This window comes from Pseudophryne corroboree, chromosome 10, assembly GCF_028390025.1.
Source record: "Pseudophryne corroboree isolate aPseCor3 chromosome 10, aPseCor3.hap2, whole genome shotgun sequence".
Lineage (NCBI taxonomy): Eukaryota > Metazoa > Chordata > Amphibia > Anura > Myobatrachidae > Pseudophryne > Pseudophryne corroboree.
The window spans coordinates 246,700,623-246,725,261 of NC_086453.1; the positions used below are offsets into that span (position 1 = coordinate 246,700,623).

Below are 24,639 nucleotides of genomic sequence, written 5' to 3' on the forward strand. Positions count from 1 at the left end.
GCGGATAAGAAGCGTCGAGCAGTTCCTGCTCTCAAGGTGGGTGATCGGGTATGGTTATCCACGAAGAATTTGAGGTTAAGAGTTCCCAGTATGAAGTTTGCACCTCGCTATATCGGTCCTTTCAAGATTGAACAAGTCATCAATCCTGTTGCTTACAGACTCCAGTTGCCTCCCTTCTTAAAAATACCCAGGACATTCCATGTTTCCCTGTTGAAACCGCTGATCTTGAATCGGTTTCATTCCTCACTTCCTCCAACTCCGAAAGTCCAAACTCAACGAGGCGTTGAGTATGAAGTGGCCAAGATCCTGGACTCACGTCACCGTTACGGTCAACTACAATATCTTATTGACTGGAAGGGTTATGGTCCTGAGGAACGTTCATGGACCAATGCTTCTGATGTCCATGCTCCTGCCTTGGTCCGGAGATTCCATTCCAAGTTTCCTCAAAAGTTAAAGAAGTGTCCTGGGGCCACTCCTAAAGGGGGGGGTGCGGTCACGATCCGGGTATCTGGACGCCATTTCTTACCCATCAGATGCCTCCTAAGGCTGGCTCAGCGCTCCAGGACCGGATCCCATCTGTTATCCTGATGTGTACATTCCTGTATCCTCTCCTGTCACTCTGGGACGCTGTCACAGTAAACGCCATATTACACCTGGCATGGCGTCTCCCGCGGCCTCCGCCGCCGTCCCTGAACTTCTGCATGCAGAGTGTCTGAGTGGCGATTACGTCAGCCGCGGCCTCCGCTGTGTCCGCGTGGTTGGATGTGCATCTGTCAGCCTGGCGCCTCCTGTCTCCGGTGGCCGGCGCCGCCATTACTGTTTTCATTACCACATGGATTACAAACCAAACTTCCCTCCAAGTGTCTGCATGGGCGCAGCCATCTTGGATTCTGTCAGCTGATCATTTCCACCAATCTGTTCTCAGTATTGATAATCTGCATAATTGCCTAGCCAATCCCTTCCTTGCTGCAGGTATAAATACACTGTGCCTGAGCAAGGAAGGCGTCAGTGCTTTGGTTGTCAAACCTAGTTCCTGTTTGTCTCTCTCCTGTGATTGTCTTCCAGGTTCCAGCTCCTGTCTCAAGACTTCCACCATAGAGACCCGCACCAGCATTCCACCTGCGGTGTAGCCTGACTCTCCAATCCATTGTGGATTCATCTGTTTCCAGCTACAACATTACCTGCTTCCAGCTCAGCTTCCAGCAGAGTACAGCTTCCCTTAAAGGGCCGGTGTCCTTTCTACACTTTACCACTCTCCACCGGTATTATTATTTCTCCGCTCTCAAGTTCTACATTTCAGTTCATATTTCATCGCTCCCAAGTTCATTTATTATTTAACTGGTTCCAGCCAGTATCCACTCCGTGCTAACAACAGTCTGGTTCCAGCCAGTATCCACAGCAGCTGTTTTATCTTCAGCAACCCAGCTTTTCCTGGAACACCAGCTGGCACAATCCTGGGTTATCTCCATTGCTACAGTCGGGCCTGGTAAGGACTTTCCATCTAGAAGATCATAAGAACTATCTCACACTACCAGTGCCCTGTGGCTCCTGCCATCCTGTAGTACCCAGGAACTGTATTTATTCTTTGCTGACTTTTACATTTTCTTTTACTGCTGCTGTGTTGCGGAGTTGTCATAATAAACATCATTGACTTTTATCCAAGTTGTCGTGGTCACGCCTTCGGGCAGTTATTATTCATGTTACTTACATGTCCAGGGGTCTGATACAACCTCCCAGGTTCCGGTACATCTCAGCCCCTACAACTGAGACTGCCTCCCGTCAGCTCAGGCCCTCAGTTGTGACACTATATTAGCAGCAGACGCAGTACGGTAGTCCACGGCTGTAGCTACCTCTGTGTCGGCAGTCGCTCGTCCATCCATAATTGTATACCACCTACCTGTGGTTTTTTTTTTTTTTTCTATCTTCTTGATACTAGTAGCTTACTTTAGGAGTCTGCAGTGCTGAGCTGACAGTGTCCAGCAGGTCCGTCATTATATAATATATACCTGTCCGGCTGCAGTAGTGATATATATATATTTTATATCTCATTATCATCCAGTCTATATTAGCAGCAGACGCAGTACGGTAGTCCACGGCTGTAGCTACCTCTGTGTCGGCAGTCGCTCATCAATCCATAAGTATACTAGTATCCATCCATCTCTATTGTTTACCTGAGGTGCCTTTTAGTTGTGCCTATTAAAATATGGAGAACAAAAATGTTGAGGTTCCAAAAATAGGGAAAGATCAAGATCGACTTCCACCTCGTGCTGAAGCTGCTGCCACTAGTCATGGCCGAGACGATGAAATGCCAGCAACGTCGTCTGCCAAGGCCGATGCCCAATGTCATAGTACAGAGCATGTAAAATCCAAAACACCAAATATCAGTAAAAAAAGGACTCAAAAATCTAAAATAAAATTGTCGGAGGAGAAGCGTAAACTTGCCAATATGCCATTTACCACACGGAGTGGCAAGGAACGGCTGAGGCCCTGGCCTATGTTCATGGCTAGTGGTTCAGCTTCACATGAGGATGGAAGCACTCAGCCTCTCGCTAGAAAAATGAAAAGACTCAAGCTGGCAAAAGCACAGCAAAGAACTGTGCGTTCTTCGAAATCACAAATCCACAAGGAGAGTCCAATTGTGTCGTTTGCGATGCCTGACCTTCCCAACACTGGACGTGAAGAGCATGCGCCTTCCACCATTTGCACGCCCCCTGCAAGTGCTGGAAGGAGCACCCGCAGTCCAGTTCCTGATAGTCAGATTGAAGATGTCAGTGTTGAAGTACACCAGGATGAGGAGGATATGGGTGTTGCTGGCGCTGGGGAGGAAATTGACCAGGAGGATTCTGATGGTGAGGTGGTTTGTTTAAGTCAGGCACCCGGGGAGACACCTGTTGTCCGTGGGAGGAATAGGGCTATTGACATGCCTGGTGAAAATACCAAAAAAATCAGCTCTTCGGTGTGGAAGTATTTCAACAGAAATGCGGACAACATTTGTCAAGCCATGTGTTGCCTTTGTCAAGCTGTAATAAGTAGGGGTAAGGACGTTAACCACCTCGGAACATCCTCCCTTATACGTCACCTGCAGCGCATTCATCATAAGTCATTGACAAGTTCAAAAACTTTAAGCGACAGCGGAAGCAGTCCACTGACCAGTAAATCCCTTCCTCTTGTAACCAAGCTCACGCAAAACACCCCACCAACTCCCTCAGTGTCAATTTCCTCCTTCCCCAGGAATGCCAATAGTCCTGCAGGCCATGTCACTGGCAATTCTGACGAGTCCTCTCCTGCCTGGGATTCCTCCGATGCATCCTTGCGTGTAACGCCTACTGCTGCTGGCGCTGCTGTTGTTGCTGCCGGGAGTCGATGGTCATCCCAGAGGGGAAGTCGTACTCGTAAGACCACTTTTACTACTTCCACCAAGCAATTGACTGTCCAGCAGTCCTTTGCGAGGAAGATGAAATATCACAGCAGTCATCCTGCTGCAAAGCGGATAACTGAGGCCTTGGCATCCTGGGCGGTGAGAAACGTGGTTCCGGTATCCATCATTACTGCAGAGGCAACTAGAGACTTGTTGGAGGTACTGTGTCCCCGGTACCAAATACCATCTAGGTTCCATTTCTCTAGGCAGGCGATACCGAAAATGTACACAGACCTCAGAAAAAGACTCACCAGTGTCCTAAAAAATGCAGTTGTACCCAATGTCCACTTAACCACGGACATGTGGACAAGTGGAGCAGGGCAGGCTCAGGACTATATGACTGTGACAGCCCACTGGGTAGATGTATGGACTCCCGCCGCAAGAACAGCAGCGGCGGCACCAGTAGCAGCATTTCGCAAACGCCAACTCTTTCCTAGGCAGGCTACGCTTTGTATCACCGCTTTCCAGAATACGCACACAGCTAAAAACCTCTTACGGCAACTGAGGAAGATCATCGCAGAATGGCTTACCCCAATTGGACTCTCCTGTGGATTTGTGGCATCGGACAACGCCAGCAATATTGTGTGTGCATTAAATATGGGCAAATTCCAGCACGTCCCATGTTTTGCACATACCTTGAATTTGGTGGTGCAGAATCAAATATGCTTCAGAGGTTGGAGGAGCAGCAAAAGGCCATTCAAGCCTATACAACTGAGCACGATATAGGAGGTGGAATGCACCTGTCTCAAGCGCAGTGGAGAATGATTTCAACGTTGTGCAAGGTTCTGCAACCTTTTGAACTTGCCACACGTGAAGTCAGTTCAGACACTGCCAGCCTGAGTCAGGTCATTCTCCTCATCAGGCTTTTGCAGAAGAAGCTGGAGACATTGAAGGAGGAGCTAACACAGAGCGATTCCGCTAGGCATGTGGGACTTGTGGATGGAGCCCTTAATTCGCTTAACAAGGATTCACGGGTGGTCAATCTGTTGAAATCAGAGCACTACATTTTGGCCACCGTGCTCGATCCTAGATTTAAAACCTACCTTGGATCTCTCTTTCCGGCAGACACAAGTCTGCTGGGGTTCAAAGAACTGCTGGTGACAAAATTGTCAAGTCAAGCGGAACGCGACCTGTCAACATCTCCTCCTTCACATTCTCCCGCAACTGGGGGTGCGAGGAAAAGGCTCAGAATTCCGAGCCCACCCGCTGGCGGTGATGCAGGGCAGTCTGGAGCGACTGCTGATGCTGACATCTGGTCCGGACTGAAGGACCTGACAACGATTACGGACATGTCGTCTACTGTCACTGCATATGATTCTCTCCCCATTGAAAGAATGGTGGAGGATTATATGAGTGACCGCATCCAAGTAGGCACGTCAGACAGTCCGTACTTATACTGGCAGGAAAAAGAGGCAATTTGGAGGCCCTTGCACAAACTGGCTTTATTCTACCTAAGTTGCCCTCCCACAAGTGTGTACTCCGAAAGAGTGTTTAGTGCCGCCGCTCACCTTGTCAGCAATCGGCGTACGAGGTTACATCCAGAAAATGTGGAGAAGATGATGTTCATTAAAATGAATTATAATCAATTCCTCCGTGGAGACATTGACCAGCAGCAATTGCCTCCACAAAGTACACAGGGAGCTGAGATGGTGGATTCCAGTGGGGACGAATTGATAATCTGTGAGGAGGGGGATGTACACGGTGATGAATCGGAGGATGATGATGAGGTGGACATCTTGCCTCTGTAGAGCCAGTTTGTGCAAGGAGAGATTAATTGCTTCTTTTTTGGTGGGGGTCCAAACCAACCCGTCATTTCAGTCACAGTCGTGTGGCAGACCCTGTCACTGAAATGATGGGTTGGTTAAAGTGTGCATGTCCTGTTTATACAACATAAGGGTGGGTGGGAGGGCCCAAGGACAATTCCATCTTGCACCTCTTTTTTCTTTCATTTTTCTTTGCGTCATGTGCTGTTTGGGGGGTGTTTTTTGGAAGGGCCATCCTGCGTGACACTGCAGTGCCACTCCTAGATGGGCCAGGTGTTTGTGTCGGCCACTTGGGTCGCTTAGCTTAGCCATCCAGCGACCTCGGTGCAAATTTTAGGACTAAAAATAATATTGTGAGGTGTGAGGTGTTCAGAATAGACTGAAAATGAGTGGAAATTATGGTTATTGAGGTTAATAATACTTTGGGATCAAAATGACCCCCAAATTCTATGATTTAAGCTGTTTTTTAGGGTTTTTTGAAAAAAACACCCGAATCCAAAACACACCCGAATCCGACAAAAAAAATTCGGTGAGGTTTTGCCAAAACGCGTTCGAACCCAAAACACGGCCGCGGAACCGAACCCAAAACCCGAAAAATTTCCGGTGCTCATCACTAATTCTGTACACATCATTAGAAAGTGAGCGGGATGTGAGAGGTGTACTACTCTTCTGGGGTTGCAAGGGACTACTGAAAAAATTGTAAGTCTCCCGCAGGATTCAGGAGTGTAGGCAAGTATGAACATAGGAGGACACCGTTACAATATAGTGGGACATACTGACACTGCTAATTATTGTCAAACACAAGGCACCATTGCTTTGTAGCAACAATACTAACCACCGTAACACAGAGTAAATAGTAATGTTAGGTATCCTAAGGGGATCAAGGGTATGCATGCATGGTACTTCACCTGCTGTGGAACCACACATCCCAGCCTGTCCTGACATAGTTTTAGCATACCCTAACAGCAAAACTGTAGCAGGGCATACTGGGAAGTATAGTCCCACAGCAGCTAGATTGGTGCACACTGTCTACTCCTTCTGTACATGGGGCCTAATTCAGACCTGATTGCTGCTGTGTGTTTTCGCACAGCAGACGATTATGTCTGAACTGCGCATGCGCCGACGCCGCACAGCGCTGGTGCATGCTCAGCCCAGTGATTGCCTCTGCCTGACTGACAGGCAGGAAGGAGCATTCCAGCAGCGTTTGGCTGCCATTTTAGGGGCGCGGTCTGGGCAACGCAGGCATGATTGGTCCGTGCAGGGGGCAGGCCATGGCGGCTGCATGATGTCACACGCAGCCACTGCAAACCGGACAACAACGGGTAGCTCCCTGCCAGCGCGCAGGAGCTGCACTGGTGGGGAGCTACTCGTTAAGAACAAAAGCATAGCCGCTGTGCAATTATTTTGAACTTGTGTGTGTGTGTGTGTGGGGGGGGGGGGGGCAGACATGCGGGGCGGACTAGCCCTGTTCTGGGCATCCCCCTTCATGTCTGAGTAACTGATCATGGCTATGCAAAATTTTGCACGGCTATGATCAGGTCTGAATTAGCCCCTTGGTTATATATCATTGCTGTGACTCATGGTTGCCAACTTTGCAGCTGCCCTCTCTTGGTCAGCTCATCGGTAGGTGATGCGGGGGGGCTTGGTTTAGTATATGGGGCAGGGAGGAGACGTGACGTGTTACTAGGGGTGTGACTGCCTGTTTGCATCATCGTAGCCATTTCCCGCACTGTACAGTGCTGAGATTACCATGACTACTATGACAAGATTCCATACGAATCGTGTCATCTGCCTACCCAGTAAGTGAGTGGCTGGGTGATAGGGGTAGCAGGGGTACAGGCAGCTCCAGGAGACTTGCTCACTTTCCCGAGGCTGTGAGTGCCACCCAATTTTTGGGAGCCTCCTGGCAGTCACAGGAGAGTAGGCAAGTATGCAGGAATTTCTAATATTTCTTATTTAATTTTGTCCATATAAGAGAATAATCTCAACTATGAAAATGTTTAGATCTATGGATTTAGTTGGTAAACTTTTCTGTACCAGAGGCCCATTCTAAATGTGTACCTTAGGAGGCCTTCATCATTTTTCAAAATCAATTGCTTTACTTTTGTAATACTTGTAAAACACAGTATAACCTATTAATTCCATTTTTGGTTCTAACAACCTGTTGTATGACTTTTCAGTTACAATATACTCCTTGACACATTGAAAAGACTTCATTCTATACATAGTTCCAGGTTATAATACTCACCACTTTCTTTTTATTAGCTTGGAAATTCCCATTGGATTTAACAAAGACAGAGCACAGCTTCACATCTTCTGGATGAGTGCATTTGTCCTAAGAAACAAAACACAAGTGCTTGATGTGAAAGGAACAGCGCCTTGCTCTATTGACAGCATGGTTGTTTAAGAACAGTTTATCAGCTAAATTATTATTATTACTTTAAAGACAAAAGAAGAAGGAGCTTATTGAAGAACATATATTTCTCTGCATAGTTCTGTTGTGGGTGTACATTAAATACATATTAACAGTACTGTAGTTCAACCAATAGTAGTTCACTAATTTGTGGCTTTGTGTGTAAAAGGTGCACGGTTTAATCAGTGCCTGATTTTTTTGTACAGATAATGGGGGTCATTCCGAGTTGATCGTAACTGTGCTAAATTTAGCACAGCTACGATCAGGCACTCAGACATGTGGGGGGATGCCCAGCACAGGGCTAGTCTGCCCCGCATGTCAGTGCCGCCCCCCCCCTCCACAGAAGTGCAAAAGCATCACACAGTGGCGATGCTTTTGCATTTGAGGAGTAACTCCTATCCAGCGCAGCTCCTGCAGCTAGCCGGGAGAAATTCTTCGCTGCCCGGGTCGCAGCGGCTGCGTGTGACGTCATGCAGCCATCGCGGGCCACCCCCATCAATGGTCCGGCCAAGCCTGCATTGGCCGGACTGCGCTCCCTAAACGGCGGTTTAATGCCGCCGTCCACCCCCTCCTGCCCAGCAACCGCCTCTGCCTGTCAATCGCTAAGCAATGACGGCCTTCGGCCATCTGGCATGCACCGGTGCACTGCAGTGCCGGAGCACTGCAGCGCTGGCACATGCGCAATGCTGACCCGATCGCACTGCTGCGATAAACTGCAGGGTGCGATCAGGTCAGAATGGGTCAAAATGACCCCCAGTGTTGCTTATTTTAATGTACATCTACAAATTAACCCCATCTTCCCCCACACTATTCCTGACAAACCCACTAAACTGTTTGGCAGTGCCGCTCAAAAATTGCATGTAAAGGTGGGTACAAACTTGCAGATAAAGTAAACAATTCCTGAGCGACGTTGTTTACCATGTCGACTGGTGTGAACGCTGCCCAATGACGAGTGATGCATGGCCACGCGGGACTTTAATGACCCTCGCTGTTGGCTGTTCATGCAGCTCAATTTGGACTGCATGCACAGACCGGCCACTGTGTGACGTCACCGAGGGATATCATTTGCATATCGCTCAGTGTGTACGCATTGCCGATGACCGCCCCGACAGGGAAGGGAACACACTAGGCAACTTCCTTCATAGAGCACAATGCCTAATGTGTACCCACCATAAGAGGCTCATGTGGATGCATTTTATAGCAAAAATACATTTGTAAAACGTGTTGATGTGTCACAATAATGCATACCTCCCAACTGTCCCGATTTACATGGTACAGTTCCTTTTTTGGGGGGACTGTCCTGCTGTCTCACACGCGGGCTGCAGTGTTCCGTGATGCGGGGCAGTTGGGAGGCTCCTGTCACTCGCTGCTTTGCTTAGTGGTGAATAATCACAGGAGACAGAGTGACTTGTTGAATTATTAAAACTAGGTAATGGCTCTCGATTGTGGCACTCCCTTTTCCATAGGCCCCATCCTATTTTTGGTCGCATGTGGCTTCGTCGCACGAGGGATTCCCTCTTTGCTTGCTTTCTCGGATGTTGGGAGGTATGATAATGTGTGTATGCTGTTCTCAAAATATGTCCAGCTCTGCAACAGTAACATATGCTTCAGGTTTACACCAGGAGAAAACAATAGCATATGCACTTGAAGATGTGGCTTCACAGTTTTAGTAGTAAATGCTAAAGTCAATATACCCAATATGCGCAAAATGTAATCCAGTAAAGAAGTGTCCCATACATAGAATAAAATAGTGTCTGGACAGTGTTAATAATGAAAAGAAAATTAGCATTTATCACACAAAATATTTTCACATACAAACACAAGTACAAAGTAAAAGTACAAATTCACTGTAATTGAACTAAATCCATTGTCTTACCCTTTAAAAATAAATTTTGGTGTTCCTTTCTGACCCTCAGACTGCTTTTTTGTCTCCCTCCCCTCCACTCCCTCAACCTCCCCGCTTCTGAAGCCTTTAATAATACCCCTGTTGCAGTCTACTGGCTGGGCTGTTCCGTGATTGATTATTGTTTTGTGCCTCTACTGATGCCTACTTGCTCACAGATTGATTTCATGTTTTGTTATTTCTGTTGTGGTTCCATTCATTATGCTCTCCTTGGAATCCTTTTCAATATATTGTTCTGTTTATTTCAGTTTTTATTGCATCCCACTGTTGGCATATGCTAATTGTACTAATTGTTTCTTTTCAATAAAATAAAATACTTTTTAAAAACAAAACAAAAATATTTTAGTTCAAATTTAAATATCAATTAAGTAATATGAATAGATGGCTACAATTTCATATAACAATAAGCTATACGCAGTAGGGGTGTATCTAGATGCAATAAGCCAATCAGAGGGGCTAGTAGTCATCATTTTTTTCAGTGCATCTTTCATATTAGTGGTAAAGAATCTGCTTGGCAAAACCCTTCTCCGTTTGTGTGCAGGTGTAACTCAGTTGCAATAAGGAAACACACTATTACTATACTCAGCCTATGTTTGTCTACCATTGTCTACCCACATTCCATATCTTTAGGAACTGAAGTTAAAAGTGTACAATGCAACAGAATTTTACATACAGCTGCAAATATACAGTAAGCCTTTTTCTGTATTTCTATCTAGCACAAAAATGCACGTTTTATGCAAAACAAAAGCAAACATACATGTGTCTATCTCACCACTTCTCTGTTCACAACAATTATTGTGCAGCTTTTTTATGTTTCTTGTTTTAAAATTTCTGTATAGCTGGTTTTTGGATCATTAGTGTAATAACAGTTGTGTGCTTTAAATGCCTTAAAATCTGACAAACTAATTTACAGTAGATGTATTCACTTCATTAGTACTTCAGAATACCTTTAAAAGGGATGCAGTTAATTTTCCAACACTTGGGATCCCATCGGTCAGGACACCGATGCCGGAATCCCAAAAGCTGAATATGCCGCATGCCAGAATCCTGGTGCACAGGGGCTATTCCCACTCATGGGTGTCCATGACACCCATAGAGTGAGAATAGAACCTGTGGCGAGCGCGGCCAGCGCAGCGAGCCACCAAGCCCACAGTATGGCAAGTGCAGTGAGGCCACAAGGGGATTCTTTGCCCTTGTCCCACTGCTGGCATACTGGTGGCCGGGATGCCGCTGTCGGTATGCTGACGACCAGTATCCTGGCCTCTGGTAATTCATATTGATCCCCTTTAAAATCTACATGGTAAAGCTTACATATTCATAATTGCAGTAATTTTATATGCATTCAGCAAAACATCTTAATTATAAAAAGGTAATGTCACTGTTATTGTGATTGTTCTGGTGTGAGCCTGTCAGATTGGAATACCAAAACTGAATTATGTGGGCAAAGCTTCAAGAATATTTTTCATGTTTTCCAACATGAGGCGTACAGTAGGTAGAATTGGTATCTGGATGATAAGTTGACAGTGAAAAGGTCAACAAGCAATAGGTCGACACCTAATGGTCAATATGCATATGGTTGACAATCCATGCTCAAAGGTCAACTTGACAATGGTCGACACATGAAAAGGTCGACATGAATTTTTTTATTTTCATTTTCAGGACTTTTTCATACTTTACCATACATATGGACTACAACTGGGAAAAGTAACCTGTGCTGAGCGAATAGGAGCAGAGTGAGGCACTTTGCTCTAAACATGGCAAGTAAAGCAAGCCATTTGAGGGACCAAGTGCACTAAATGGGAGTCCACATGCTGGGAGGAACAGTTTGACACCAAAAAAAATGAAACATTAAAAAGCCTTTTCATGTGTTGACCATTTCCATTTCAACCTGTCGACCCTGTTGGCCTTTTTGCCATGTTGACCTTGTGCATGTTGACCATTTGGTGTTGACCTAGACATTGTCGACCTTCTGACTGTCAACCCATTGATCCATAACCAGTAGAATTAAATCTACTCCAGAGAGCTTTTATGTAAGGATATCAAACTGACTCTGCATCCAAGTAGCAAACAATGGGAAAGATTTATCAAATCTTCTATAGGGGACAAGTGGAGAAGTTTCCCATAGCAACCGATTAGCTTAAGAGAACAAAAGGAGAAGTTTCTCATAGCAACGAATCAGCTTACAGCTATCATTTATAAAGTACATTCTATAAGCTGTTTTGTTACTATGAGCAATTTATCCACTTGTCCTCTTTAGAAAGTTAGATATATTTCCCTCAATGTACTAAAAACTGTGGCCTCAATAGGAAGTCTTGCAATGCCTTTTGGTTAGTCACAGGTCTTCAGTGCCATATTAACAATGTGGCAGATGGAGCTTCAGGTTTCTACATAAAAAATGTCCTATTATCGTGACTGCACCAGCTGGCCACAATGTCAGCCATAAATCATAAGTATTAAAATTGTATTTTCCTCACAAAATTGTGCAATTTTTAAACTTTTAAACATTTAGGGAGACATTGGGGCTGATAGTGTAAAATGCTACACGCCCACATGTCACTGGCCACTCCCACACAACACTGGTCACAGCGCCTCCACTTCTCACAATAGGCCTTTGAACATTTTCAGCTCGAGGTTCACGTGGCCCATAAATTGAGACTGGAGGTCTTGCTATCTAAACCATGCTCTGTCTGTATGCAACATTTTCACAATTATTCCTTTTTCTAGTTAGTTACAAAGAAAGAAGTACAGAGTAATGTACAAGTATCCATTTATTGTGAGTCATGTTACAAATCTAATTTAGTTTTCTTTTTGTTCTCTTTTTTAGAGTTTATCAGAAGAATAATATCAAATTGCACCCATAAGCATTTCCTTCTGGACTGTGTGAACAGCACCCATTTCATATATTACAGTTTCTGATAGATGATTGTATTATTGAAAAGAACAAACTTTAAATCAGTAGTGAAAATGAGCTGAAGGAAATTGGGATTAATGATCAATTCTGATTATTATATGTGTAATGATGGACACATGCATGTTTATTTTTTCATACTGTATATGGCACCTACTGTATGTTAAACTGAATCTGTATAACAAAATAAAACAAAGATTCGATACAAATTTTCACCTAAATCAAACACAGTTAAACTTCTTTTAATAATGTGAGGTTAAAATATTAATTGATAACTCAATAAATATATTTGTATAAATGGTAGATTTATCAATTTCTATAACTTTTTCTTCTGCTCTCCATTCTCATCATTGAATCTTTTCCGGTCGACTATTGAATCAATTGCAATGGAAGTTTTTCCAGTCTACTGTATCTAACCCCGACAGCTTGTGTTGCCCATGAACAATAGGCACTGGACTGGTTACAGCCTTGATACTACAAATGTACAGTAACTAAACTAATTAACTTCTTATAGACACAAAAAAGGTACCTGCCTTTCATTTCCCACTATAATACACCTATATTCCCATTTTAGAAACTACAAAGAACATTCCGAGTTGATCGCTCGCTAGCAGTTTTTAGCAGCAATGCAAACGCATAGTCGCCGCCCATGGGGGAGTGTATTTTTGCTTTGCAGCAGTAAGAATGCCTGTGTAACAGAGCGACTGCAAACACATTTTGTGCAAAACAAGACCAGCCCTGTAGTTACTTATCCTGTGCGATGATTGCTGCGACAAGTGACACGGTAATGATGTCAGATACTTGCCCAGCAAACGCCTGGCCACGCCTGCGTTTTTCCAAACACTCCCAGAAAACGGTCAGTTGACACCCATAAATGCCCTCTTTCTGTCAATCTCCTTGCGATCGGCTGTGCGAATGGAATCGTCACTAGAACCAGTGAAAAACCACAATGAACTTCGCACCCATACGATGCACGTGTGCATTGCGATGCATACGCATGTGCAGATTAGCCATTTTTTTCACTGATCGCTACGCAGCGAACAACGCCAGCTAGCGATCAACTCGGAATGACCCTCATTATGTCTAAATGGTACCATGAACTAAAACCAACCAGGATACACTCTGCATACAAAATTACAATGTAATTTTGATATGGAGTTAGTGAAACAAAAGGATGTTTTGATATTGAAGGAAAATATAGATGCTAGGGTTTGGATGGTGCTCTTAAGGCCCGTACACACTGGTCGATATATCGGCCGTTCTCTTGAACGGCCGATATATCGCAGGAGCGTCGGCCTGTGTGTACGGCCGATACGTCTGTGAACTCCGTCGCTCACAGACGTATTGCGTCGGCCGCGCAGCACAGCCGACGGCCAAAATATCTACCGATATATTGGCGCGTCGCTGTGTGTGTACGGGGCGGTCGGCCGACCGCCCGTACACATGCTGCGGCGGCCGGCGGTGATTGACAGCTGAACTGGGCGGGCGTGTGTACACGCCCGCCCAGTTCATGACGTCAGTCCCCGACGGATCAGGCAGTGTGTATGCTGAACACACTGCCCGATCCGTCCATAGATATATCTGCAGATCAATTGATCTGCAGATATATCAACTAGTGTGTACCCACCTTTAGTCTTCATAGGAACTAGACATTGTGGATAGCAGGTATTTATTAAGATGTATTTGCTTCTAGAGGTTTTAAGATTTAAATGGCTAGCCATGGCAGTAAGAGCTTGTCAAACATTCATTTGTATAGTACAAACTGCAACTTGGTGAATCATAAAAATAATAATATTAATAATAATAATAATTATTATTATTAATATTATTATTATAAATAAAAGATAACCAATGAAATAAAGTAGTTATAAATGTAGATATAATTGTGCTTAAAACAGAAGAGTACAAAATAATATTTTTTTTTAGTGTATGATATTAAGCTAAAGTAATTAGCTCAAAATACACTGTAGATCTATCATCCCTTAAGGAAGTTGGGATTTTATTGATGAAATAGATTGAATAGATATATAGTATCCTCCTCTGAGGATATCAAGACATTAATGATGAAACACATTTAATAGACCTATTCTCCAGCTAGGAAGTTGGGACCTTACTCATGAAACACATTGGATAGACCTATTCTCCAGCTAGGAAGTTGTGACCTTAATCATGAAACACATTGGATAGACCTATTCTCCAGCAAGGAAGTTGGGACCTGACTTGTGATACACATTGGATAGACATTTCAGCCCCTGAGTAAGTCAGGATTTTTACCAAGGAAATGCTTAGAGGTATATTCACTAAAAGTAGATTTCCATTGGTTTATCTATTTTAAATTGATGACCATTGACCTAAATCGATTTTGTGTTTCTGGGGTTAATACAAATTAATACATTTAAAAATGAGTATTAAAAAAGTAATCTGCTAGTACAGTACATGTGTTTTAAAAACCCTTAAAATCCATAATAAAATTCATTGATTTTTAACCGATAAAAATCTTCTTTTAGTAAATATACCTCTTAGCTTTAATATGCTAATAGTGAGCAGTACTGTTTCTGCCATCAGCCATCTAATGCATTATAGTTCCTGTTCATCATAGTCATGCAAGCAGATGAGCCAGGGACCATGGACAGTGGTTTCTTTGGCACTAGGAGGACCATCCCACACTCCTCATTATAGAGAAATTGCCTTAAATTGCCTGAGTCTGAAAGAGTTCCATGCTTTGCTAAATTATAATAACAGCATACAGATAAGAACATGCATGCTAATCCCTACAGCAAGACTTATTTCACCAGTCTGCACTACACTGTAGAATTAGAATAGCATGCTGAGACAAAAAGACTGTAAATTCACATAAGCCTTTAACAAGAAGTGTGATTTGTTGGACACTATAATCTGTATTCTCCTGCTGTCTGTATTTTAATTATATTATTTTACTCTTGTGAATTAGAAGAGACTACACATAACTCAATTGAAGAGGCAAGTAGACGAAAGTGTTATGTTATATTTAGATGAAACTGAGCTATTTAAAGATAAATTATTAGAATTTATGAATTGGACATAGCAGTTTTATAGCAGTAAATGGGCTATTTACTTTTAAAATAAATTTGTTACCGTGATCTCAAGATCATTTTAAAATAACATTGTTACCGTGATCTCTAGATCATTTTAAAATAAAATTGTTACCATGATCTCTAGATCATAACACCTTCATCTATTAAAAAAACTAATTTTTCAGAAAATTGTTACATAACACCTTTATCTACTCGTCTCTTTAATTAGCATTATTGTAGCACTGCACAATAATGTCTACTGTCCATCACTATTTTATATTATCATGTATTAAATAGTACTAGTGCAGTCACTACTATAAACTTTACTTAGTTGGCACCACAGGTAGCAGATTCTGCGACTGACCCTTGTATCTATACATATGAGCATACTTGTGTAAGTAAAGAAAGATATACTGTAGGTCACATAGTAACACAGACCATTCTGTTCAGATTACCATTTCAGGTCTGACTCATGATGACTGAACTCTTAGGTTCTGTGAAAGTAGAGATCCGTATAGTCTTTAATTATAGTTAACTTTTCCTTTACATGCAAACCCTCAAGTCATAAATTAGTATTTAAAGGTGGTTATGTGATGTTGCAGTATTTTTCTATGACAACTACAGTACTTGAACTGGACTGGAAAAATCATTTACCTTGTGGCCCTCTGCATCCAATCCTCGGCTGTTGCGTTTGGTGTTTACCCTCTTCCTCCGCTTACGCAGAACTATATAAATCTGGACATACACCAGGAGTGTGACAATAAAGGGGACATAGAAGGACACAACAGAGGAGTAGATCACAAATGCAGGGTTTTCAATGAGGCACTCATTGGAAGCTGGAAAAAAGGATCAGGACAGAATAATTCTATACATTTTTCTGATACAAGACTCAAGAGGCAAATATACAGCAATTATTAAAGCAATACAGCTAGAAAAACTATTAGAGTATAAGCAGGTTAAAAACTACTGTGCCGCAAGGAGGTCATGTTGCTATGAGGCCTGAAACTCTTCTATAAAAATATCTTTCAGCATCAGTTGGGATGCAATCAATTTCTCACCACCTCCTGATTACTGAAGCTTGCTATTGAAATCTGGCAGTGTCAGTATCAAAAAGGAAGCCAGTGTTTGACTAACAGCATAGGCAGATTCCTATTCGTTACTAGAACAGCAACCATGGAGTGATCGTAGGAGGAAGTTTCAGTAAGCAAAAGAAGGTCAGATATTGCAAGGTTTTCATTCAAGGGGCACCCTTACAAATATTTCTACCAAATATCTGGCTATGTCCCTACAAATACAGTATTAGAGCAGTATTTCTCAACCCCGGTCCTCAGGAAACCTATCACTTTGCATTTTCCAGACCACCTAGCAGAGGCACAGGTGTATTACCACCATTGTCACAAATGTAAAGATCCACAGGTGACCTTGAAAACATTAACTATTTGGAGTCCTAAGGATCTGAGGACAGAGTTTGAGAACCACTGTGTTAGAATGTTCCGCCTACTTGTTAAGAATCTATATAGATATAAGTATACAATAAGCATGATAAAAATCTGGCTCTATCCACAAATATAAATGTATCACTACCAATGTTTTTGTATGGTATACAGTAAATAAGACAGTGCAGCCAGATTGTGAATCATAAATGCTAGTCCAGAAATATTACAGAGTCTATTTAGCAGTTTATTATTCCAGTGTTGTGATTGAGCTCCTTTATTATTTTCAGCCATCCAGCAAGTGCCACTCCTCTGAAGTCCTGGTACGGGCAGATGTAATTAAATAGGCAGTGTAGGCAGATGGTGAGCTGATGCATCTCCTAAGAAATCTAGCAAGATGCTTGGAGTGTCCCATGTAGCTGGTGAGATGTATGGACAACAACCAGACAGTCAAATAGCAAATCAAATGGCAAACCTGATAACAGGTACCTAGTCTTTGATGCATTTTGCTCCTGTATAGGAGCTTTGTTAAAGAGTCCCTGATTGTGGCTTCTTGACCATTCTTTTAAGACTGGGAGGCTGGATGAAAGTCTAATAGACATACAAAGGGAACTAGGGACTGTATTCCAGAGGTTATGAGTAGCCCAGAAGAATTCCTAAATGAGTGAGTAGGAAGTGATGGATGTGATTACCAGTCATTAAACAGAGCAAGTAGAGCATTAGAGAGTGTTCAAGGGAATGTGTCGGAAATGTAGGACAGAGCAGTGAGGTTGAGCGCTTTGCAGGTGAGTGAGAGAAAATTTTGAATGTAATCCTGTGATAATAGGAGTCAATAGAGTGACTGGAAAAGAGGCAGAGAGGAGCAGAAGAGTTATACAATGAGGCAGGCAGCATTGTTGAGGATAGACATAAGAGGGTTGAGGCAGGAGTTACAGTAGGAAGACCAGAATGGAGCAAATTACAGTAATCGAGATGGGAAATGATGAAGGCATGAATGAGAATTCTAGTAGCTTTCATTTATAGGAAAGGCCTGACTCCAGAAATATTGTGGAGGTGTTAAATACTGTATTTGTGGGGAAAAATAAAGGGCTGGGTTAAGGGTGACACCTAGAAATCGGACCTGGAGAATGGAGGAGAGTGGAAACAGGGGACATCACTGGGGTCATTGACACCCAGTGCACTGATAAGTACCACTCGCACACATTTGTACCCAAAATGGGGTGTGGTCTTGAGACCTGACCCCATTTTCATCACTCCGAGGGCATATCCAGCATTTCTGGAGATGCTGTACTGCATGCTACAGGCATAGGTAAAAAAGAAAAAGAGAGCAGCGCTATGGGTCTTTAAACCAAACTTTATCACTTAAAAATCTATGCACATTACAGTTAAGTTATTAAAAACCATAACATTTACATAGAAACATAGAAATTGATGGCAGATAAGAACATCTTGGCCCATCAAGTCTGTTCCTTTTTTATCTTTTGGTAACTTCAGCCCTATTTGATACTTAGGGCCTAATTCAGACCTGATCGCTCCTCTGTGTTTTTTCAGAGGGCTGCGATCAGATAGTAACTGCCCATAGAGAGTGAAAACCCGACCGATGCAATCGTGTGAATGTATGCGTGCGCCGTACGAAAACAAGCAAGACAGCGGATATCTGCAAATCCATTCGCAACTCACTCACCATCAAATGATTTTTCCAGTCTGTGCGTAGCCCAGGACTTTCTCCTACAGTGCGATACAAACAGACTGATCGGGGCCGGAGCTGATATCACACATCCTCCCAGAAAACGCTTGGGAATGCCTGCATTTTTCCCGACACTCCCAGAAAACGGGCAGTTACTACCCAGAAATGTCCCCTTCCAGTCAATCACCTTGCGTATGCCTAGCGATCAAAGTTTTTGCACCATTCTGATGCTGTTTGGGCTCATGCGTGTGCATTGCTGTGCATATGCTTGCACAGTAATTCGATAATCAGCTGCTGTGTGATTTATCCCAACAGTGATCAGGTCTGAATTATGCCCTTAGTTCTTTGTAAGGATATTGTAACAGTATGTCTGTCTCAAGCATATTTAAATTGCTGTACTGTCTTTGCCTCTACCACCTCTGATGGGGGGCTATCCATCTATACACTACCCTTTCTGTATGGTCATTTTCCTTAAGTTTCCTTTGAACCTTCAGTACTTCATTCTAGTTTAAGAATGTGACCTTGTGTCCTAATTCTCTTCATTTTAAGAATGCTTCCCTCCAGCACCTTGATAAAACCCTGATATATTGTATTTGAAAGTTTATATCATGTCCTCCCTTTACCTTCTCTGCTACAAACTATACATATTAAGTTATTCTAGTCTTTCCTGGTACATTGTGTGATGTAGGCCATGCACCTTTTATTTTGCATGTGTTTGCACAATCTCTAATGTATTTATATCCTTCTAAAGATATGGCCTCTAGAACTGAACACAGTATTTTAGATGAGGCCATACCAATGACCTATACAGTGGAATTATTATTTCTTCTTTCCTGCTACTGATTCCTCTCCCTATGCAATCAATCATCTGATTTATCTTCCTCATTAATTAGTTACATTGCTTACCTGTCTTTAGGTCATCTGAAAATGGTGACTCCTAAATCCCTATCCTCCTCTGTAGTTTCCATTATATTGCCATTTTGACTATATTTAGCCTTTAGGTTTTTGAGACCTAAGTGCCTGATATTGCATTTCTTGCCATTTTACTGTAGTTGCCATGTTCTTGACCATTCCTCTAGTCTACCTACTGTAGATCCACACCACTCCTAGTGTGTCTACCATATTGCATACTTTTGTGTTATCTGTAAAAAGGCATATTTTCCCTTTGATAACATTTGCATTGTCCATAACAAAGATATTAAAAAGCACTGGTCCAAGTACAGATACCTGGGGCATACCATTGGTAACTGTTCCCTCCTGTGACTGCACTCCATTTACTACACCCCTCTGTTTCCTATCCTGCAACCATGTTCCTATCCTCTCAACCATTTTAGAACCCAAATACACACTTTCCTGATTATTAAGCAGTCTGTTTTAATAAACCAGTCAAAAAAGTCAATAAGATTGAAAGGAAAGAAGAAGTAATAATACCACTGTATAGGTCATTGGTATGGCCTCATCTAGAATACTGTGTTCAGTTCTAGGGGCAGTACGGATGGTGTAATGGTTAGCATTACTGCCTCACAGCACCGAGGTTATGGGTTCGATTCCCACCATGGCCCCAACTGTGTGGAGTTTGTATATTCTCCCTGTACTTGCGTGGGTTTCCTCCGGGTACTCCGGTTTCCTCCTACAATCCAAAAATATACTGGTAGGTTAATTGGCTCCCTTACAAAATTAACCCTAGCATGAATGTGTGTGTTTGTACATGTGGTAGGGAATGTAGATTGTAAGCTCCACTGGGGCAGGGACTGATGTGAATGGGCAAAATATTCTATGTAAAGCACTGCGGAATATGTGTGCACTATATAAATAACTGGTAATAATAATAATAATAATAATAAAGATTTGTTTGCCTTGATCTCTATCCCCCCCCCCCCCATTCCATGCTGTTTGGGATCCTCTAAATTACTGGATTTCAGCTATTCCACTATTGTCACATTTAATAGTGTTTCCATCAATTTCCTTACGACTGATGTAAGGCTCACTGGTCGGTAGTTGCTTGCCACTTCCTTGCTTTCACTTTTGTGCAGTGGGACTACTTGCACTATTTTCCAGTCCACTCACATCACTCCTGTAGTTAGTGACTGGTTTAGTAATTCTGTTCATGGTGTTTCCAGCACCCATTTGAACTCTTTTAGTATCCTTGGAAGTATCCATTTGGTCCCATTGATTTATCCATATTTATTTAATAAAATATCAGCACAATCCAAACATATGTCTTATAACCATTAAGAGAATCAATTATAGTAAAAGAGCTCAAATTATGCTATATGGAGTCCTTAGACTGCTCTATTGGAGGAGAAAAGAGAAGGCAATATCCGTTCTCCTTGTGCACTATATAGTAACTGAGGGTCAGGTGTACTCCTTTAAATTTTAAAGACACATTAACTGGCTGCAGTTAAATATAATCATGCAAATAATCCTGATTTAATATCCAAGCAGTCTATCTTCATGGTGACAAGTAGTCACGGCACTGCCTGAGGATTCTAAACATAATAAATTCAACATTATACAGCCAGCCACTGTCATATAATCTTATTCACAGAGTATGATAGATAGTTAAATGTCATGGCAACTATAGTACCAGCCACAACAATGCCTGTCAATTACACACATTTCATTCTGCATTGGTCTAATATTCTTGTTGATAGTTCAATAAAGGTGATAGTACAGTCCTTAATCTAAGAGCTTCAAATGGGATCTGGTCACTATCTATAGATCTATAGATCTATATATATATATAAATGCGAAAGCCCTCACTTACTCACTCACTCACTCACTCACTCACTCACTCATTCATTCATTCATTCATTCATTCATTCATTCATTCATTCACTCACTCACTGACGCATCTCTAATTCTCTTACTTCCAGATAAGTTAGGAAGTAAGAGAAGGTGTCCTGCAGGTGGGAAATAGGAAAACTACAAAATTAGAATTTTAATAAACCTCCCCTAAGGGGATGAAAAGGGGGTTGATATAATGACATCATAACCGATGCGTGGCATGTGTTGTATGAATGATAAAGCCCAAATGGACAATCAGATCAAAATTTGGTTTGCACCTTCAGTGTGTAGAATTTAATAAACAACAAAAATGTGAAAGCCCTCACTCACTTATCACTAATTATCTTACTCCCTGATATGTTAGGAAGCTGAAATTTAACATAGGTATTCTTCAGGTGGGAAATAGGAAAAAATGTAATTTGAATTTTAATAAACCTCCACTAAGGGGATGAAAAGGGGTTGACATAATGATGTCATTACCGATGCGTGGCTTGCGTTGCGTGAACAACAATCCCCAAACAAATAATCGAAACAAAATTTGGATTGCATATCCAGTGTGTAGAGTTGAATAAACTACAAAAATGGTCCTGTCGCTTTTTACCGTATCTGCTACGGGTGCTCCTCAGGTAACGCCAAGAACCATGGATTAATATTTACTTACATTAAGATGTCTCAAATCTACATCTCTATAGATTTACCAAATCTTTTTCACTAATTTATATTTACAACCATGAAAATCAGTGTAAAGAACGGGTAGAACAGCTAGTCCTAAATATTTGTGCTTCAATGTTATATAACTCCAATCAGGCAATAAGATTCGGTAATTCATGCTCCAGGAGTTTTAAGTGGAGATTTCACTTATCCCATATGTTCACAATGGAATTCGATGGTAAGTATTAATAAATGAGCTACAGTTGTGAGGTTATTATAAACAGCATCAATTCATCACTACAAACAATATATATTTAAGAGAGGAGTGGGCCTGTATGCAGGCACTGATTGGGCTGCCTCCTCTTCGGTGGTGCAGCATTGCGCCTAAATCTACTGCACATGCGTAGGTCTCCGGGAACATGGCGCCCATACTGCATTCCTAGTAACATCTCTATTGCATATGTGCAAATCACCGTAAATTGGCCATGTAACCATTTTCCAGTGGTGCGGCAAGAATCATTAAATGGGTGAAGGGTGTATGGCTTGTGGGCCCCCTAAAGCCAGGGGCATGTGTGCTCCATACTCCTTGCACCCATTATAGATGATAGATTTGCCAGTGATTAACGTATATATATATATATATATATATATATATATATACAGTATTTATAATAATCTACAGAATTGCATCACAGAAGTTCAATCGGAACTATAAGTAAATAAGTAAATTGTAGCAGTAAAGTAGAGGTAGGGATAAGGATAGGGGAAACACAGAAAATAGCAACCTGGTTGATATAAAGACAATGAAAGGGGATGGGGAACCTATCTATCCTCCCATAGCCTAACACAACGTGTATGTGTGTAAACACAGTGCAACAAGTCTTGCACATCTGTAAAATACATCAGGTCTTTTAGGTGGGTGTGGTTTATTAGATTGTCTATAATGATATCTACAGTCAATAGCTCGACCCATATGGGCAACATGCATAAGGACGACAGGGTCAAAAGGTCGACATGTAAAGTTAGACAGTTCAAAAGGTAAAATGTTTAACATGGCAATGGTTGACACAAAAATAGCAGACAGGGTTTTTTGTCATTTTGTTTGTTTAACCAAATGGAAGCCAAATTAGTGGAAGCATGTACCTTCATAGGCTTACTTTGCTCGCCACACTTTGGGCAAGGTGCATCGCTCCACTACCAGTGAGTTTGGCACAGATTACTATTCCCAATTGTAGTCCACGTGGATGGAAAATTGTGAATAAGTTGCAAAAAATGAAAAGAGAACAAAACTTGTGTTGACCAGATGTCTGTGGACCCTTTGAGCCTGTCTACCTTACGTACAGCCGACCTTTAACATGTCAACCTTTTGGCAATTTTGATGTTTTGTACCTGTCGACCTAATGCATGTTGACTGTAATGGCTCAACCTATTGACTGTCGACCTATTAATTGTCAATCCACCATTAAAAACCCCTTTTAGGTAACTTTTGTCTTGCTGAAGGCCCGTAGTTTGCTAGTTGAGTAACCTTAGAAATTTTCAAATGGGTTGGAGCTAATATTGATCGGAAGTATCTCCCTCAAAATTTTACCGTGTTTAAGAATTCTATAATTGTACTTAGTAGTTTATCTTATTTTCACATGTTCATTATTATATTTGCAAACAAAAGCCATGTATCTTTTAGGTTCAAATGTTTCAGTAGGTTTTTCGTCTCATGGAGACCTGATCTATCCATTAGTAGGACTTCAGAAAGGGCTCTCTTCAAAATGGGTCCTGGATATCCTTTATGACAGAATGATTCCACCATTATATTGGCTTGTTTGAGAAAAACATCCTTAAGGGAACCATTTCTGTGAAGACGCATCAACTGACCCTTAGGGATATTCTCACTCAATAGTTTGTGGTGTGCATTTTTGAAGTATAGAAATGATTGTGTACTCACAGGTTTAATATAATTTGAGGTTGTGTATACTTGAACCTATTGCTTCAAGGGTCACATACAGAAAACCCATGCAATCTTGAGTATACTGATACAGATGTGACCTGATACATTTTGCCTTAATATGCCATGCATTGGGAGATGCCTGCCATGAGTGAGCAGACAGGTCCTGTGCAACTCCGTTAGGGTCGAATGTCTTTTTTTGCTGAAAATGCATATTATTCACATTGCTATATGACTAAGATGCAGAAGCAGACTCTGCTGATTAAAATGATATGCAGCATTTCTATATTCTCTGTGCACCTGTGGCTGTAACTGCATAAGAAATGGTATGTAACAGTGTATTCTAGGAAAACACTGTAACATACCATTCATATGCAGATACAGCCACTGTCACACACAGATTATAGGCATGCCACATATCATATTAATCAGCTTAAATTGTTTGTGAGTCCTACTCACATTCTTTTGCAAATAAGACACATTTTAATGGAAATAGTCGCACGTAAATATGTTTGTCGCTACTGAGTCACACTATGGCATGGTGTGACTAGAAGGGCTGTTTAACATGCAGGGAGGCTAGATGTGAATTGACACATCTGTAGGTAAAGGATAGATTAAACACATTGTGATAGAGAGAAGAGACAAAATTTGATGTGTAAAGAAGGTCCCCATCCCAAATAATAA

At 42.1% G+C, this 24,639-nt stretch overlaps 1 protein-coding gene across 1 annotated transcript in view; it reads right to left on the reverse strand.

The window, feature by feature from the left end:
- DRD2 (dopamine receptor D2) overlaps nucleotides 1–24,639 on the reverse strand; it is a 684,149-nt gene that overhangs the window by 53,053 nt on the left and 606,457 nt on the right. The window contains exons 5-6 of the mRNA XM_063943186.1: nucleotides 16,113–16,294; nucleotides 7,430–7,516 (exon numbers count right to left, since the gene is read on the reverse strand). Of these exons, the coding sequence (XP_063799256.1) occupies nucleotides 7,430–7,516; nucleotides 16,113–16,294 (269 nt within the window). The remainder of the gene's footprint in view (nucleotides 1–7,429; nucleotides 7,517–16,112; nucleotides 16,295–24,639) is intronic.